The sequence below is a fragment of the Equus caballus genome, chromosome 7 (genome assembly GCF_041296265.1).
Source record: "Equus caballus isolate H_3958 breed thoroughbred chromosome 7, TB-T2T, whole genome shotgun sequence".
Lineage (NCBI taxonomy): Eukaryota > Metazoa > Chordata > Mammalia > Perissodactyla > Equidae > Equus > Equus caballus.
The window spans coordinates 52762066-52780330 of NC_091690.1; the positions used below are offsets into that span (position 1 = coordinate 52762066).

The 18265-nt window shown below is 41.1% G+C and overlaps 1 protein-coding gene across 13 annotated transcripts in view; it reads right to left on the reverse strand.

Moving 5' to 3' along the window:
* The window catches only part of LOC100059788 (zinc finger protein 266), a 42241-nt gene extending 24254 nt beyond the window's left edge, over nt 1-17987 (reverse strand). For 3 of the 13 annotated variants that reach the window (XR_011441000.1, XR_011441001.1, XM_023645484.2), the window contains exons 1-5: nt 16824-17225; nt 2568-2658; nt 1836-1962; nt 1148-1225; nt 315-397 (exon numbers count right to left, since the gene is read on the reverse strand). Coding sequence is in view for 11 of the 13 variants with exons in the window: in XM_023645484.2 (XP_023501252.1) it covers nt 315-397; nt 1148-1225; nt 1836-1962; nt 2568-2600 (321 nt within the window). In the remaining 2 variants the exon portion in view is untranslated. Of the gene's footprint in view, nt 1-314; nt 398-1147; nt 1226-1835; nt 1963-2556; nt 2659-16716 lie in introns of all 13 variants that reach the window. The other 10 variants (XM_014741848.3, XM_070274133.1, XM_023645486.2 and 7 more) reach the window with 10 other exon arrangements.
* Nucleotides 17988-18265: the final 278 nt, after the last annotated feature.

Below are 18265 nucleotides of genomic sequence, written 5' to 3' on the forward strand. Positions count from 1 at the left end.
AAATGACATACCATCTAGTCTAATCTTAAAAGAGTCCTGTAAAGTTTCATGGAATTGTTTAACTCAGTATCAAGTTACATAAGTAGGAGTGAGTCCTTGAGCGAATTCGGAAGCAACAAATTTCAAGCTAGGTTTAAAATATTCTTAAATTCACCACATTCAGAATACCTCTCCAGAGACATAGCTCTCTCTCAGGTGAATGCTGCTCATCTTACACATCAATCACTTGTGCCCATGTGTGATCTAATGAAAATCTCAATCCTTTTAAAAAGTGGAAAATAAGAAATCTCTCTTCTGAAACTTACTGAGCTTACCATTTCTATCCTAGCAGATGCTTCTGCCTCAGAACTAACCTGCTGAATTGCTGAGTCTTTGGGTTTCAGTTGTATTGCCCACTCTAAAACAAAAAATAAGAAAATGTTGGAATTTATAGCAAGAAATGTACATTAAAGGAGTTAAAAACAGTAAGGATCATTTGTTTTATTTCTCAACTAAACATACTAATTAAAAGGCAAGACAGATTTTAGGTGCTTGGCTATGTCAAAAGTTTACAATGCTGGGCTGGCCCAGTGGTGCAGTGGTTAAGTTTGCATGTTCTTCAGTGGCCCGGGGTTCACCAGTTCAGATCCTGAGTGCGGACACGACACGGCTTGGCAAGCCATGCTGTGGTATGCATCCCACGTATAAAGTAGAGTAACATGGGCACAGATGTTAGCTCAGGGCCAGTCTTCCTCAGCAAAAAGAGGAGGATTGGCAGCAGTTAGCTCAGGGCTAATCTTCCTCAAAGAAGAAAAGTTTACAATATTAAGGATGTGTAGTCAAAGGTTCACTGGTTGATTAATACAATTCTATGAAAATTAAATATGATGTGGAAAAGGACAGAACATTATCAGGAAAAGAAAGTAGGAAAGCTCTGGATAAAGACCATATGCTAAATGATGAACTTAAAAAAAACAGAACAAGATGAGATGAGTGGAAATTGTGAGTAAATGTAAAGTATGAATGTATGAGAAGTTGATGATACCTCAAAGCATCAGAGACCAGTGACCTTAGCCTTCTAGAGAAAGCATGTCTTACACCTTCCTCATTGTCATTCCAAACACACTGAAATTTCCATTGATCAGGGAAGTTCTACACAATCACTCACCTTCGAGGACTCTCTCCACTGTCCCTAACTCTTCTTCTTCCAACCAAGAGATCACATTGGGTTTAAACAACAGATACCCTATTCACACGAAAAGATGTATTAACAGAAAAGCCCTGTGTACAAGATGACAAATTTCCCACAGATCAGCTCCTTTATTTTTAATGAATGTAGGAAAACTATTTCAAAAGAGATAAAAATGCAAACATCCCCTCTTTCTGTGCATCCAAGAGATCAGGTGTCTCTGGTCCCTGAAACCCACGTTCAGATATCTATATACAGATTACAAAGCATTAGGACTTTTATTGAAATAGGGAATAAAATAAGCACAAAAAGAGATGTTTGTTTTCATGGAGAAACCACTACACCCGTGGTTGTCAAACTTCGTTGTCCATCAGAATCATGTCCAGTGTTTTCATTAAAATGAAGATGTCAGGGTGCAGTGCCACAGTTTCATTCACTATGTCAAAAGTGGAGTCTGAGAATGCACATTTCTAAGAGAGTGACGGGGATGGTGTTAGTCCTAGAACCACAGTTTCACAGAAATCACACTGGATAAAAAGCCAGTAGTGTAGAGACTAGTGTTTGTTAGTTTTCATTACGTGCAGACCACATCACCAGTCATGGAACATAGTAAATAGATCATATATATCTGGTCCATAAGAGGCTACAGGAAAGATGGCAGCCTTACCTACTGCGGTAAGGTTCTTGTAGTTCTCCAGCATCACATCTCTGTATAAATTTTTCTCAGTCAGGCCCAGTAAAGTCCACTCCTCTTGGGTGAAGTGCACAGCCACATCGGCAAAGGAAACTGAGTCCTAAATCATGATACACAAGCTGGCTTCAGTAAACTAACATTTCCACCAGTGTTCACTGGGGAATGAAGATGGCAGACCAATGGGAACAGAAGGTGTCAAACTTTCTCAGCAGCTCTCCCAGGGTGCAATGGTCCTAGGTACTCTTCTCTCTAATAACACTCCTCACGGTTGACTCCAGTTATGGTTTTAACAGAATCTCTAACAAATGAACTTATCTCACCACAACCAGGCTAAAAGCTCGTCTCATCTTAACTTCTGTCTTGCAGAACAGTCCTAAGCAAACTCTAAAGACTTTTAAAAGCTGATTAAGGAATAAATTCTTTGAGAACACTTTCCTCTTCATTACCATATCATAGCAGCCAGCTAAACAAGAAATATGCAGTTCTCATCATGAGACAATAGTAGAAAGTAATTACCGAAATACTGAGATTAGTCACAGGAACCAATATGAGAGGCTCCACTTTGGGAGGGAATTCAACAGGGACTCAGTCCTTGAGTGGCTTGATTTCTTTAAGAAACCTTGGAGACAGGTCTACCTAGAAGGAAATATGTCTAACTGGTGCATGCAATATGTCACTTTGTAGAAGGACACACCTTGTAATTACCTGAGAACAACTTGTCAAACAGTCAGTCGCCATCCTTTCTCTACTTGTATCTTTTCCTCAGGAAGGCAGAAAATGTCCTTAGAAAGAAGACCTAGAAGAAAGAAGACATGAGGACCCAGGGATGACCATAATTCTCACATTCACCTGCCAGGAAGTCATTCCATTCTGGATTGAAATTCCCAAATATCCCTGCACACTCAAGAAACCTCACACAAATACACACCACTGCCATCAAATGTCAGAGGAGTCGTGTCTCACCTGGAGCCACAAAAGGGGACTGTGGGCCACGCTGCCCATCAGGAAAAGCATAATGGTTTGATTTTATAGGTAAGCAAACTTAAGCCCTGAGGAATGTGACTGTTCATTGTCATAATAGTGATGAATGAGACTGTGCAGCAGCTCTCCCTAATGCATGTATACTGGAAAGCTGACTTAGAGAACTGCATTCTCTGGTCCACTTAGCTCCTCATAGATAAACCACCAGCATGACAGCTCAGGTCTGGACCAAAGAAGTCTATTGTGCAGGGAAAACCTAAGCTGCTAAAACAGTACGCTCTATGACAAGAGCATCAGTAACATCAACTGCCATTTACTGAGGACCACTGTACCAGATGTCTCAGTAGGAGCTTACAGCTCACGCAAATACTGGGAACAACTTGAATATTTAAATCTACTCTTTCAACTCTTAACTTTGTATGATCTGAACACAAGTCAAGTATATCTCAGAAAATTACAGTCTAATGAGTTTAGAACACTTTAAATGTAGAAAGTGATGTAAAATATCTCAAGTTTTTAATATTCTTTATATGCTTAAATATTTTCCATACATATATGATCTACACATTCCACTGGATGGCCCTGGTTGAGACTGTTCCTGAGCATACGAAGGGAAGAAAAAGGAAATATTTTATTCAGTCAACCCTTGAGCTTCCCTTGATGGGTACTGCAGAAGTCTAAAGCTCTGGGCTTGCCTCCTTTAAGTTCTTTTTTTTTTTTTTAAAGATTTTTATTTTATTTTTTTTTTCCTTTTTCTCCCCAAAGCCCCCTGGTACATAGTTGTGTATTCTTCGTTGTGGGTTCCTCTAGTTGTAGCATGTGGGACGCTGCCTCAGTGTGGTCTGATGAGCAGTGCCATGTCTGCGCCCAGGATTCGAACCGACGAAACACTGGGCCGCCTGCAGTGGAGCGCGCGAACTTAACCACTCGGCCACGGGGCCAGCCCCCTTAAAGCTCCTTTATTCTGTCAGTAAATAGTGAAGTTATGTCCCTGTCTAGTCACTCAGTTGAGAGCAGTAACATGTACAAAAACATGTCACAGGGGTTCAAGATCCAACATTGATACACTAAAGTAATAACTGATAGACCAACTCAAAAGTGATAGAGGAAAATAAGCAGGTAAGAAAATAAAGGGTGTCTTACACACACACACACACACAAATCCATATACAGAAAGCAGTATTTTCTGTTGGTTCCTGAACAAGAAAATGGAAGAAAAGGGAAATAATCATTACATCTTTCACACCTGACCCTAAAAGATTAGAAAAAGTACATCAATCTTTATACAAAAGAACTCGGAAACATTAAAGTACTGGGAAGTCCTCACAGGTCTTGGTTAGAAACACTCCAAATACGTATGTGCTCCATCCTGGCCTTGGGAATGGGCAACGCTACATCATAGCTTGCCCAACATTTTTATACTTTATGAGTCTTTTCAGACAACCACCTTTCCATTTTACTTATCAGTTTCATTTTCCACTCAATTGGATTTCAAATTTATTCATTTCTTCCACAGACTAACTTCATGTTTCTTAAACTGTCTTTTAATATTTTTCATTTGAAGGTTAACTTCTTTTTGTTAAAATTCAATAACCTTTGGAGTGATATCAGCATCATGGCAATTGAATTCTTCCGTTGGTTTCTTGCTCTAAGTTGAAACCAGTAGGACATCCATAGACCAACAAAGGACTCTGCACAGCACGCCAGAAGACCCGAGTAATCGATACATCTACACATCCGAAGGTGGGTTGACGCACGTTCCTGGATGTGGTGGAACCAGGGGAGCAGAGGTGGCAGCTCCTGAGACTGTAAGTTCCAGGATCTGTGGCTACACCTGCAACCAGAGGCTCCAAGAACTGAGGTAACACACATGACTGGAAGCCCAGGAATCCAGGAGCCATGCTACTGTAGCTGCCAGCAATCCCTGCAGGCCTTGACTGGAGCCTCTGAGAACTGCAGTGACACCTGTAACCCGGCCCCCTCCCTCTCCCTTGGTGGCCACACCTCCAACACTGGCCCTTCCACCAGCAGGGGCTGCACCCAAGACCCAGATAACCCTGGTAGTGACAGTGGTGCCCGTGACCAGACACTGCAAGTGACACAGCAGCACTCATGGCTCAGCCCCTCTGCATCCTCAAGCACTGGCAGTTGGTACGTATGACCTGAGGTTTCAGAGTCACAGTGGTGCCCATGACCCAGCCCTTGGTGGCACTGCCCCTGATACCAGCCCTGCCAGCAGCAGGTGCTGCATACAACACCCCAGGTCCCTGGTAGCAGTGGCGGTGCATGTGACCCCAAGTTCCAGGAACCACAAGGTGTCAGAGACTAGAACTTAGGGAGCCCCAGTGGCACTGGTGACCCAGGTACTCCTCCCAGTGTGGTGGTGAGAGTGTCATTCATGAACCTGGGCAACCCAGAAGCAGCTACAACACTTGCAAATCTAGCACCCCCAGGAGTATTGTTGCCAACACCCCCAAATAACCCAGGAGCAGCAAAACAGGGGTTGCACAGGACAGCAGCATTCCAAGCTGTGGAGAGCCAGCAACACTGAAAATGGGCCCAATGACTCCAGTCCTCCCTAGAATTGCACCTGCAACTTCCACCCCTCCCCCCCCCACCTATAGCAGCAACACCTGCAGACCCAACAAATCAGACGAGGTGAAGGTGCTCACGACCCCAGCTACTGCCCAACTCTCCCTGTGTACCCTACTGTAGTGAGGGAACCTATAACCCAGGCAACCCCAGAAGCAGAAGAGGTTCTCGTAGGCTGGTGACAATGGGGGTGACATTGTATGCAGCAAGGTACCAGCAACCTCAGAGGCACAAAAAACACAACGAAGGTACTGACATCTCCTCTGGGACAGACAGTGGAGGGTGGAACGCTCAAGCTCACAAATACAACAGGAAGCTGCTCAGAATCAAAATAAACAAAGCCTTACCAAAATAAGAAAAGCGTTTCCTACCCCAAATGCACTGACAGAGAAGTGCCATGAAGAACAACAGTAACTCAGTATCATAAAAAGAAAATGACGTTTCTCCAGAAACCAAACTTGATGTCATGGAAGACTATGATCTAACTGACAGAGAATGTAACATACCTGTCATGAAGAAACACAACAACTTTTAAGAAAACTCAGGACAGTTCACTGAGCTCAAGGATAAAATTAATGAACAGAAGAAGTACTTCACCAAAGACATTAAAACTCTAAAAGAATAAAAAGAGGAAATTCTGGAGTGGAAGAGCACAATAAATGAGATTAAGAGTAAAGCAGAAAACATTGGAAAGAGAAATCTAGACACGATTCCTGTGGAAAGTAGAGAGAACTAAGATTTCTCAAAAATAGAGAAATGCTATTAGAAATATCCGATTCAATCAGGAAAAGTAACACAAGGATAATGGGTATCTCAAAAGAAGAAGAGAGAGAAACAAGCAGGGAGCTTAGCTAAAGAAATAAGAGCTGAGAACTTCCCAAACCTGGGGAAGGAACTTGATACACAAGGACATGAAGCTAATAGAACACCTAATTCTCTAAATACAAAATGACCTTCTCCAAGGTACATTATATTAAAAGTGTCAAAAGTCAATGACAAAGAAAGAATATTAAGAGTGGCCAGAAAGAAGAAAATGATTTACAGAGAAACCCTCATTAGGCTATCAGTAGATTTCTCAGAAGGAACTTTACAGGCCAGGAGAGAGAGAAATGATATATTCAAAATATTTAAAGATAAATACTGGCAGCCAAGAATACTCTATCTAGCAAAGTTATGCTTCACATATGAAGAAGAAAAAAGGCTATCACCAACAAAAGTTGAGGGAGGTCATCATAACTGGACCTGCCTTACAAGAAATCTTCAAAGGAGCTCTTCTATCTGAAACGAGAAGACAAAGGTATACAAAGCTTTGAGCAATATGATCAGTTTAGACAAAATCGGAAAATTTCAACTCTCTAACAGAATAGGTTACTATGCAATTATAACATAAAGGCTAAGTGGAAAGAAAGCATTAAAAATAACTATAAGCAGTTTACCTCGGTCACTAACTCACATTGCAAAAATGGATAATAAGCATTTCAATTTGGTCACTAACTCAATGCAAAAAGGGATAACTTGTGACAACAAAAATATACAATGGGAAGAGGGAAAAGAGGGAACCTGCAGAGGCAAATGGAGATAAGATGCCATCAGCACAAAAAGGACTCTCTCATCTATGAAATCTTTTATACAAACCTCATGGTAACAGCAAAACAAAAATTCAGAGCAGAGTCACAAAACATAAAAAAAACAGGAAACTGAGAAACACATCACAGAAAACCACCAAAATGAAAAGGAAGACAGAAACACAACCAAAAAGAATGGAAATAGAGAAAAACCAGAAAACAAAAGAGAAAATGCCAGTATTAAGCCTTCATACATCAATAATCACCCTAAATATAAATGGATCACATTCACCAATCAAAAGACACACAGAGACTGGATGGATTAAAAAACAAGACCCAGCAATATGCTGCCTCCAGGACACTCATCCCAGCTCTAGAGACAAACATCAGCAGGAAGTGAAGGGAAGGAAGATGATACTCCAAGCAAATAGCAACCAAAAAAAAGCATGTGTAGCCATACTTTCATCAGACAAAACAGACTTCAAGGCAAAAAAGACAAGAGACAAGGATGGACATTATATAATGATAAAGGAGCCATTTCACCAAGAAGACAGAAATTTAATTAACACATATGCACCTAACATACGGATACCAAAGTATACAAAGCAGCCATTGACAGAGCTAAAGGGACATAATAATAGTAGGGGACTACAATAACCACTAACATCAATGGATAGATCATCCAGAGAGTAAAAAGGAAACACTGGCCTTAAATGAAACAAAACACCAGAGAGACATGATAGATATAAAAAACATTCCATAAAAAGCAGCAGAATACACATTCTTCTCCAGGGCACATGGAACATTCTCAAAGACTGACCATATGCTGGGAAACAAACCAAGTCTCAATAAATTTAAGACTGAAATCATATCAAGCATCTTTTCTGACCACAATGGTATGAAACCGGAAATCACTTACAAGAAGAAAGCTAGAAAAGTTACAACTATGTGCAGACTAAACAACATGCTAATGAACAGTTAGAGATCAATGAAGAATTTGAAAAATACCTGGAAACAGAAAAAATGAAAACATAACATACCAAAACCTATGACACCCAGGAAAAGTGGTATTAACAGGGAAGTTTAAAGCAATACACGACTACCTCAAGAAATAAGACAAATCTCAAATAATCTAACACTACACCTAAAAGAATTATTAAAAGAAGAACAAACAAGGCCCCAAGTCAGTAGAAGGAGGGAAATAATAAAAATCATGGAAATGAATGAAATAGGACTAAAAAGACAACAGAAAAGATCAATGAAACTAAGAGCTGGATCTTCAAAATGATCAACAAAATTCACAAACCCTTAGCTAAACTCACTACAAAAAAGAGAGAAGGCTCAAATAAACAAAATCAGAAATGAAAGAGGATGGGTCAGCCCTGGGACCCTAGGGGCTAAATGTGGCGTGCTGCACTTTGGCAGCCCGGATTTGGATTCCTGGGCGTGGACCAACACCACTGTCTGTCAGTGGTCACACTGCGCTGGCGGCACACATACAAAAAAGGGGCAGATTGGCAGAAGTTAGCTCAGGGCAAATCTTCCTCAGAGAAGGAAAAAAAATGAAACAGAAGAAATTACAACAGACACCACAGAAATATAAATGATTATAAGAAAAAACTATGAAAAGCTATACACCAACAAACAGATAAACTAGAAGAAATGGATACATTCTTAGAGTCATACCACCTCCCAAACCTGAATCAAGAGAAAACAGAGAACCTGAACAGACCTATCACAAGCAAAGAGATTGAAACAGTAATCAAAAATCTCCCTAAAAACAAAAGGCCAGGACCAGATGGCTTTTCTGGTAAATTCTACAAAACATTCAAAGATTTACTACCTAAACTTCTCAAAGTCTTCCAAAAAACTGAAGAAGATGGTATGTTTCCTAACTCATTTTACGAGGCCTGCATTATCCCAATACCAAAATCCAATAATGACAACCCAAAAAAGGAAAATTACAGACTAACATCACTGATGAACACACATGTACAAATACTTAACAAAGTACGAAACTGAACACAGCAATACATTAAAAGGATCACATTCCAGGCACAGAGGGATGGTTTAACATCTGCAAATCAATCAATGCAAAACACCACATTAACAAAATGAAGACTAAAAATCAGAGGATCACCTCAACAGATGCTGAGAAATAATCTGACAAGATTCAACCTCTGTTTATGATAAAACTTTCAATCAAATGGGTATAGAAGGAAAGTACCTCAATATAATAAACACCATATACCACAAACTCACACATCATCATACTTAAATGCTGGAAAACAAAGCTATTCCTCTAAGAACAGGAAGAAGATGAGGATGCCCACTCTTGCTGCTCTTATTCAACACAGCACTGAAAGTACTAGCCAGAGTAATTAGACAAAAAAAGAAAGAAAAGGGATCGGAATTGGAAAGGAGTAAGTAAAACTAATCAGTATTTCCAGATGAAATGTTTCTATATGTAGAAAACCCTAAAGAATCCACCAAAAGAACTATTAGAAATGATTAACAAATACAGAAAAATTCCAGGGTACAAAATCAACATGTGAAAATCAGTTGAATTTCTATACACTAACAAACAACTGGAAGAAAGAGAAGCAAGAATACAATTCCATTTACAATCATATCAAGAAGAATACAATAACTAGGAATAAATTTAACCAAGGATGTGAAAAACCTATACACTGAAAACTGTAAGATATTGTTGAAAGAAATTAAAGATATAAAGAAATGGAAAGATTTTCCAAACTCAGGAATTGGAAAAATTAACACAGTCAAAATGTGCCTATTACCTAAAGCGATCTATATATTCAATGCAATCCCAATAAGAATCCCAATGACATTCTTCACAGAAACAGAACAAAGAATCCAAAAACTTATATGGAATAGCACAAGACCCCAAATACCCAAAGCAATTCTGAGAAAAAAGAGCAAAGCTGGAAGTATCACACTCGCTGATTTCAAAATACACCACAAAGCTATAGTAATCAAAACAACATGGTGTTGGCAGAAAAACAGACACACAGATCAATGGAACAGAACTGAGAGCCTAGAAATAAACCCACACATCTATGGACAGCTAATTTTTGAGAAAGGAGCCAAGAACATACAATAGAGAAAGTAAAGTCTCTTCAATAAATGGTGTTGGGAAAACTGAACAGCCACATGCAAGAGCGAAAGTAGACCCTTATCTTATGCCATACACAAAAACTTACTCAAAACGGATTCAAGACTTGAATGAAAGACCTGAAACCATCTAACTCCTAGAAGAAAACATAGCCAGTACTCTGACATTGGTCTTAGCAGTCTTTTCAAATAACATGTCTACTCAGCCAAAGGAAAAAGAAGAAAAAATAAAACAGTGAGACTGCATCAGACTAAAATCTTCAGCACGGCCAAGGAAATCAACAACACAACAAAAAGACAACCTACCAACTGGGAGAAATATTTACAAGTCATCTGACAAGGTGTTAATTTCCAAAATACAAAGAATTCATAGAACTCAACAACAACAAAAGGAACAACTCGATCAAAAGAATGAGCAGAGGATATGAACAGACATTTTTCCAAAGACAATATACATATGACCAACATGCATATGAAAACATGGTCAATATCTCTAATTATTAGGGAAATGCAAATCAAAATTACATTGAGATATCAACTCACACCCCTCAGAATGGCTACAATTAACGAGAGAAAGAGTAACAAATGTTGGAGAGGATGTGGAAAAAAAGGAACCTTCATCCACTGCTGGTGGGATGCAAGCGGCCTCTGGAAAACAGTATGGAGATTTCTCAAAAAAAATTAAAAATAGAAACATTATATGATCCAACTATTCCACTATTGGGTATTTATCCAAAGAACATGAAATCACTTATTCAAAAAGAAATATGATCCCTATGTTCACCACAGCATTATTCACAATAGCCAAGTTGTGGAAGCAACCCAAGTGCCCATCAACAGATGAATGGATAAAAATGTGGTATATATACAATGGGATACTACTCAGACATTAAGAAAGACAAAATCGTGCCACTTGTGACAACATGGAGGGACCTTGAGGGTATTATGCAAGTGAAATGTCACACAGAAAAAAACAATCATGAGCATGACTTCACTCATACGTGGAAAATTAACAAACACATAGATTAGGAGAACAGATTGGTGGTTACCAGATGGGAAGTGGGTGGGGGAAGGTGAAAGGGCTAAAGGGGCACATGAGTTTGGTGACAGATAAAAACTAGACTATTGATGGTAAATATGATGCAGTCTATGTAGAAGCTCAAATATAATAATGTACACCTGAAATTTACACAATAGTATAAGCCAATATGTCTAATATGTTATTAATAAAATAACTCAAAAAGAAAATGGGCAGAAAATATGAAAAGATAGCTTCTACAGATAATATAAAGACGGCCAACTGGTAAATGAAAAGATATGCAACATCAGTAATTATTAGGAAAATACAATCAAAACTCCAATGACATATTACCGCACACCCATCTGAACGGCTATTAAAAAGACAAGCTATAACAAGTGTTGGAGAGGACAGCAACAAAAGCGAATGCTCATACACTGCCTGTGGGAATGTTAATTGGAGAAGCCACTATGGAAAACAGTATGGGGATTCCTCAAAAAAGTTAAAAATAGAAAGTAGCATATGATCCAGCTATTCCACTTCTGGATATTTATGTAAAGAACTCAAAAACAATAATTCAAAAAGATATATGCACCCCAATGTTCACTGCAGCATCATACACAGAGCCAAGACTTGGAAGCAACCTAAGTGCCCATCAACAGCTGATGGATAAAGAAGATGTGGGTGCATCTATATAAAATGGAATACTACTCAGCCACAAATAAAATGAAATCTCACTATTTGCAACAAGGTGGATAGACCCTGAGGGTATTACAGTAAGTGAAATAAGTCAGACAGAGAAAGACAATTAACATGACTTCCATTCTATGTGGAAGATAAACACACAAACACATACATATAGAGAACAGACTGGTGGTTACCAGGGGTGAATCAGGTAGGGGGAGGGTGAAAGGAGTCAGTGACAGATGGCTGCTGCCGACGAAATGAAAACACGAACACCGGTTGCTGTGTAGTCTCTCGAGTTTCTCGAGCTCTTTATTCTTATAGCCTCTAAACAAAGCCGGCCTTTTGCCAAAGCAGTGAGTCAGCGACCTAAGCCTGCGCCAGCGTCTCACAATAATGACCTTTCCCCTACACATCTGTTTATAACAGGTTCCTTCATAATGTTTCAGACTCCCAAGGCCCCAGGCTTGTTCCTTTTGAGGAACTGATAAAACACCCTTGTTTGCAAGCAACGTTTTCCCTGGGGCCTTGTGAGTTCACCAGACAGAACATTCTGTTTGCAGAAAAGTCCAGCCAGCTTTGTGGATGCCTCGCGTGCAAGCACAACCACATTTCATGCCAGGTCTCCTTCAGATGGCAACTAGATTTTTTTTTTAAAATACTTTATTTTTCCTTTTTCTCCCTAAAGCCCCCTGGTACATAGGTGTATATTTTTAGTTGTGGGTCCTTCTAGTTGTGGCATGTGGGACGCCACCTCAGCATGGCTTGATGAGCAGTGCCATGTCTGTGTTCAGGATCCGAACTGGTGAAACTCTGGGCGCTGAAGGAGAGCATGCTAATTTAACCACTTGGCCACGGGGCCTGACCCAAGCAACTAGATTTTTGGTGGTGAACATGATGTAGTCTATACAAAAGCAAAACATAATGATGTACACCTGAAATTTATATGTTACAAATCAATATCACCTTAATTTAAAAAAACCCAAAAAACCAATAACCTGTAATCAATCAAACACAGACCAACAGGCCAAATGCTGATCTACAAAACGGTATTCAAATGACAACCACCACTGACAATTCCACACTTCATTATCTATGAACCGTATCACCCTCACAACCCGACAATCCTTATTCTGCGGTTCAGAAGACAAAAACCCAGAAACACATACGGTCACAAAAACTGTGTGCGCAGATTCATATAACTGTCCTTCGACCAGGGGTCTCAAATGGGGATCTTTGGGCTAAACAGGCCCACCAAAGTGTTTAGTCATGTGGTGCCTGAATAAAATGTTTTACTCTCCTTTCTATTTTGTAACTGAGATATAATTAACGTACAATTAAATACGCACATCTTAAGCATTTAGTGGATGAGTTATGACCATCTCCTATGCTCATGTAATCCCCAGCCTAAACAAGATACACAACATAGTTATCTCCCTACAAAGGCTTCTTGCTCCTTCCAGTGTGTTCCTTCCCCCTTGCTCCAAGAAGAGCAATTTCTGAGTTCCATCAGTTACTAGACACACTATTCTGTAAATGTACATAAGGCAGTTCACATAGCATTTCCAAAGTATATCCTAATTGATTTTTCCTCTACTGTTTAACAATATGGGCAAAATTTATTAAAATCTCCCACTAGAATTGGGGACTTGTCTATTTCTTTAATTCTGTCAAGCAAAGCTTTATATATTTGAAACAATATAATTGAGTGGATACATATTTAAATTTTTCTATTTTTGGAGAAACAGAACATTTTATCATAATGACCTCTGTACCTGTACTACTGCTTTTTTGAAAATGTTGTCTGACATCAGGGTTGGCTTGGTTTGGAGAGTTTTTCTGCATCTCATGGGTAGCACTATGTCAGTTTTGGATGCCAATGTTTGCCAGTACAGAGTGGCAAAGAGCCTGGCTCACTGAAGGCACCCAGGGATTGGTGATCAACAGGCAACTGGGATCCTTCACACCACTCTTCATGTATACCTGGATTATAGCTAAATAATGTTCATAACACAATATGTATTAGTTTTCAGAAATATATTTAATTAGCTTAAGAACACAAGGGTGAGAGGGACACTGTCTTCTTCCGAGCACTCATCCACCAGCCTCGGCTTCTCTGCACACCAGTCGGTTGTTTCCCACGGCCTCCTTATCTGGATCCTTAGCGCACTATGTCTTGCACTGATAGTGGCACTGGACTCCCTCAATCCTTTTACCCACCATTCATGACTTGTCTGCACCCACAGGGTTGCTTACTGTCTTCCCAGTGACTGCTGACTACCTCTGGTCCTGGCAACCTAGAAAACAACTTCACCATCCAATGGGCTGCCATCCAATACCTTCTCCATCAAGGTCTGAAGTCTAGTCTTAGGGGGGCCAGCCCCCACCCCAAGTTTGGCTTTCCTTAGGGACTCTCCATCAACTCTAGGACATCTCTTAAAAATCCACCTTACATCTTTATATGAAACTTCTGTTATTTAAATCAAAGTGTGATTTCTGTCTCCTGATTTCACACAGACCCATACACAATTGAGAAGAACAGTGATCCCTGGAGACAAATGAGTAAAGAGGAGATTCGGGGACAGATTTAGTCAGGTCTTTGGACCTGAGCAATGAGCCGAGCTCCTCGCCGATAGGAAAGACATTCACAGAATCACAGTATCAGCACATCCACACAAATTTTATCTTCAGAACCCTTATCAACTGTTTCACTATGGCACAGCTAACTCATTGAGACACCATATGACAAACAGAGTGGGTAACATAGATACTATCGAGCCTTCAGTGCATTCTGGCACCCTGCATTATCAGCGGAGTCTTCTAGTCCTTTACCTGTGGAGTGATTCTAGCCCCCTAGATGTGTGTCTATAAAAAGTCAAACAGGAGGGGTTACTCTGGATGTTCAGTCAGGGAATCAAAGGCCTGATCTGGGCAGGAGACAGAACCTCCAGGTGGACTACAAGACCACTCTATGTTTATTAACATAAATAATGCTAACATTGATAATAACAAGTGAATTACTGATTCTGATTAGCTCCTTGAATGATTCTACTACTCATAAAATTAAAACACATCCACACTTTCTTCTATTTTCTTTTGATTCATACCACTTGAACAGATATCACATATTTTTCCCATCAGGTATATAGTGAAGATTAGTTTCCTCCCTCAGCACTTTTCCCAACCAAATAAAAGGTCTCTACTGTCAAATCCGGGCGTAACCCTTGATGCTCTCCCCTTTCTCACCCTAAAAATGAGACCAACCAAATACAGAACGCTTTCCCATCTCCTACTAGCGTCCCTTCCCACATGGCTAACTCCTATGCCTCATCTTTTTACAACTTAAATATTCATCAACTCTACTTCTTACGTTCACCCACTTCCATATAAAGATAAAGAAAATAATACTGTCCTCTACTTTAGCTCAAGAGCCCTAATAAATTTGTAATAATTCATTTACTTTCTTGCAGAGATGTTTGCCTCCACGAACAGTTTACAAGTTTCCTAAGAACACTTCTGGGTTAAATTTTTTCACTAAGTACTAACCAAGCACTCAAATATTCATTAAGCGGAGGTATATCCTTTAGTAAATAATAAATGAAGGAAATGCCTGGATTCTTTCAATTTCACCTTCTATAAAACTCTCAAATCACTTCATTCATTTTCTTTCCCATAACAATCATCCACATCTAGGTTCCATAATAGCATTTTAAAATTCATTCATCATAAGATTTTCTTGACTCCACGCCTATGCTCATCTTTCCTGAAGTTCATTCCCAAGGCAGGAGTTAGTGGGTTCTATTTAAGCTGTAACGGATTCAAATCACTCTCCTGCTAAAACATCTCAGAAGATTCCACGGCCTTAGAATATTGTCCAGAGCATCTCACTCCCCTGTCTCTGCTCTCCACTCTATCTCCCACCACTCTGTCTGTTCCACTTCTGCGAACCCTCTCTCCTCAGTTTAAGAAATACACCAAGGTCTCAACTATGCTGGATTTTGCTCATCAAGTTCCCTTGACCTGAAATTTCCTCACCCACTCTACAAATCTCACAACAGCTCAAGGACCTGACCAGGTCAATCCTACTCAGGTGTTGGTTTACAACTTAAATACTGATCCCTCCCAATATGTATTGCCGCCTCATATTAAGCCTTCTGATGTCCATACCACAAACTTGCCAGCATTCACTGAAAGTCTGTATTCCAGGGCCAGCCCGGTGGCACAGCAGTTAACTGCACACATTCCGCTTCGGTGGCCCGGGGTTCACCAGTTCAGATCCCGGGTGTGAACACAGCACCACGTGGCAAGCCATGCTGTGGCAGGCGTCCCACGTATAAAGTGGAGGAAGATGGGCACGGATGTTAGCTCAGGGCCAGTCTTCCTCAGCAAAAAGAGGAGGACTGGCAGCAGACGTTACCTCAGGGCTAATCTTCCTCAAAAACAAAAAGAAAGAAAAAAAGAAAGAAAATCTGTATTCCTAAATGAGACTGGAAGCCCCATGATGGCAGTACTATGCTTTGAGCGCCTTTCTTCTCTGTCCCTGGCACAGTTCCTAGCTCATTAAACGATTTCAGTCACCATTTGTGGAATCTCCAACAACTGCCATTCCCCATAGAAATGTTACAGTACAGTATGCACAAATAAAAAGAACAGAAAATAGAATTACAACGCAAAAGTCAAATTAAGACACATAAAATGTCTGCACACAATATAACAGAAACCGAAACAGTACTTTTGAAAACATATTTCTGTATTTTTACTCAGAAAAACAGTAGACAGGATATTCTTTCTGAAAACAAGTGTGTGCAGTTAAAATTAAAATTTGTTCCATATGTTTCTCCATAGTTCTCAGACATGTTATTAACAAGCGAAGTGGCGTCACCTTTATGTAATGTTCAGAAATAACGCGCAAAGGCCAAATTCTCCGGTGACATTCTGTCGCCCAGGAAAAGCAGCAGAGGCCCCCGAACCACTTTCCCCCGGACTCACAGGCACACGGCGGGGTCGCAGGTCCTGAGAACCGGAGGGCGCGGGGCCCGAGCAACGGGACTCGCACAGCGGAGCTGCTTCTCCTTCTGGGGAAAAGTCTCGAAGGTGACGCGGAGGCTCTGACCAGGGAAGCGCAGGGGACGCCAACGCCCCGCACGGCGCCCTTCCCGCCCCGGCTCAGCGCGGGGCCCAGCGGCCGGGCGGACGAGCGGAGGCCCGGCCTCTCTACGGAGCCCCTCGGGTCCCGGGCCGCACCTGTCCTTTAACGCCCTCCGTGCGCCCAGGGCCCTCCCTTCACGGGCCGCACCGAAGAGGTGGCCACCGCACAGTGACCGATATAACAACTCCACCAGACGCTGAGGCCGGGACAAAAATGACGACGCGAACTAGTGACGCAACTTCCGCTTCCTGCCTCAGGCAGTAAAGGGCGGGGCTCCAGGGCTCGGGCTGCCAATCACGTCCGTCCACTTCCGGCAGAGAACTCGTAGTTCTGCCCGCGTGGGCGCTGATGGGCCCTGGGGTCGCTTGGCGCGGGGCTGGGGGGCGGCAACAGGCCCCGCGGCTCAGGTGGAGGATGGAGGCCGGCCTGTGGGCTGGGCTACGGCCTGGGGCGGGGCCTCTACCCGGAGGCGGGGTTCGGGGACGTAGAGCGAGGCCCAGCGTGGGGTTTAGACGTACGAAGGGCGAGGCTGGGACTGGGGACTCTGGCTGCCTGGTGCTCATCAAAAGCTTTTTTGCCTGCCTGTCCTCACTTGCCTAGAGCCCTTACCATGATTCTTCTGTAATATGCCTCCCAGTCCATGAAATGGTCTGTCTCCCCCAATCGATCAATCCCATATTTAACCTTAATTGCACCTTATTTGCTTTTAGTTACGTTGGACATGCTAAACACCGATCATTGATTCCTTTGCATTTTCAATGTAACAGCCTTTTTCTGTACTTTCGTTTTTTTTCTTCAAATATGTATTTCTTTTTAATTTACCAATCTTCTACGGTCCAGGGCTTCCCATACTAAATTGTGAAACAGCGCTGATACCAGGCGTTCTTAACTCAGGAATGATTCTAAAGAGTCTCTAGTAATCAGGTTTGCTGTGAGTTTCAGTGGGTGGCCTTTGTAGAGTTAATAAACGTCTGTTAAATCCTGATTTACTAGCACACTTTACTACGAATTGTTCATGTGCATTATTAAATGTTTTGTGCATCTGATGAATTAATAGCTATTTTGCTACAAAAACAGCTGTTGCTTACAATAGTGTTTAACAATTAGATAGCCAGGAAAGTCTTTTTTAAAAAATAATTTCTGGGTTTTCTGCCTTGCCTTAAAAATTCTCTTTGAACTCTAGATTAGAGACAGATTTCTTAATTTTCTTCTAAAAATGTTTTTAATCACATTTTAATCCTTAATCCTCACACAGTATATTGGTATGTGGAGTGTGGTACTG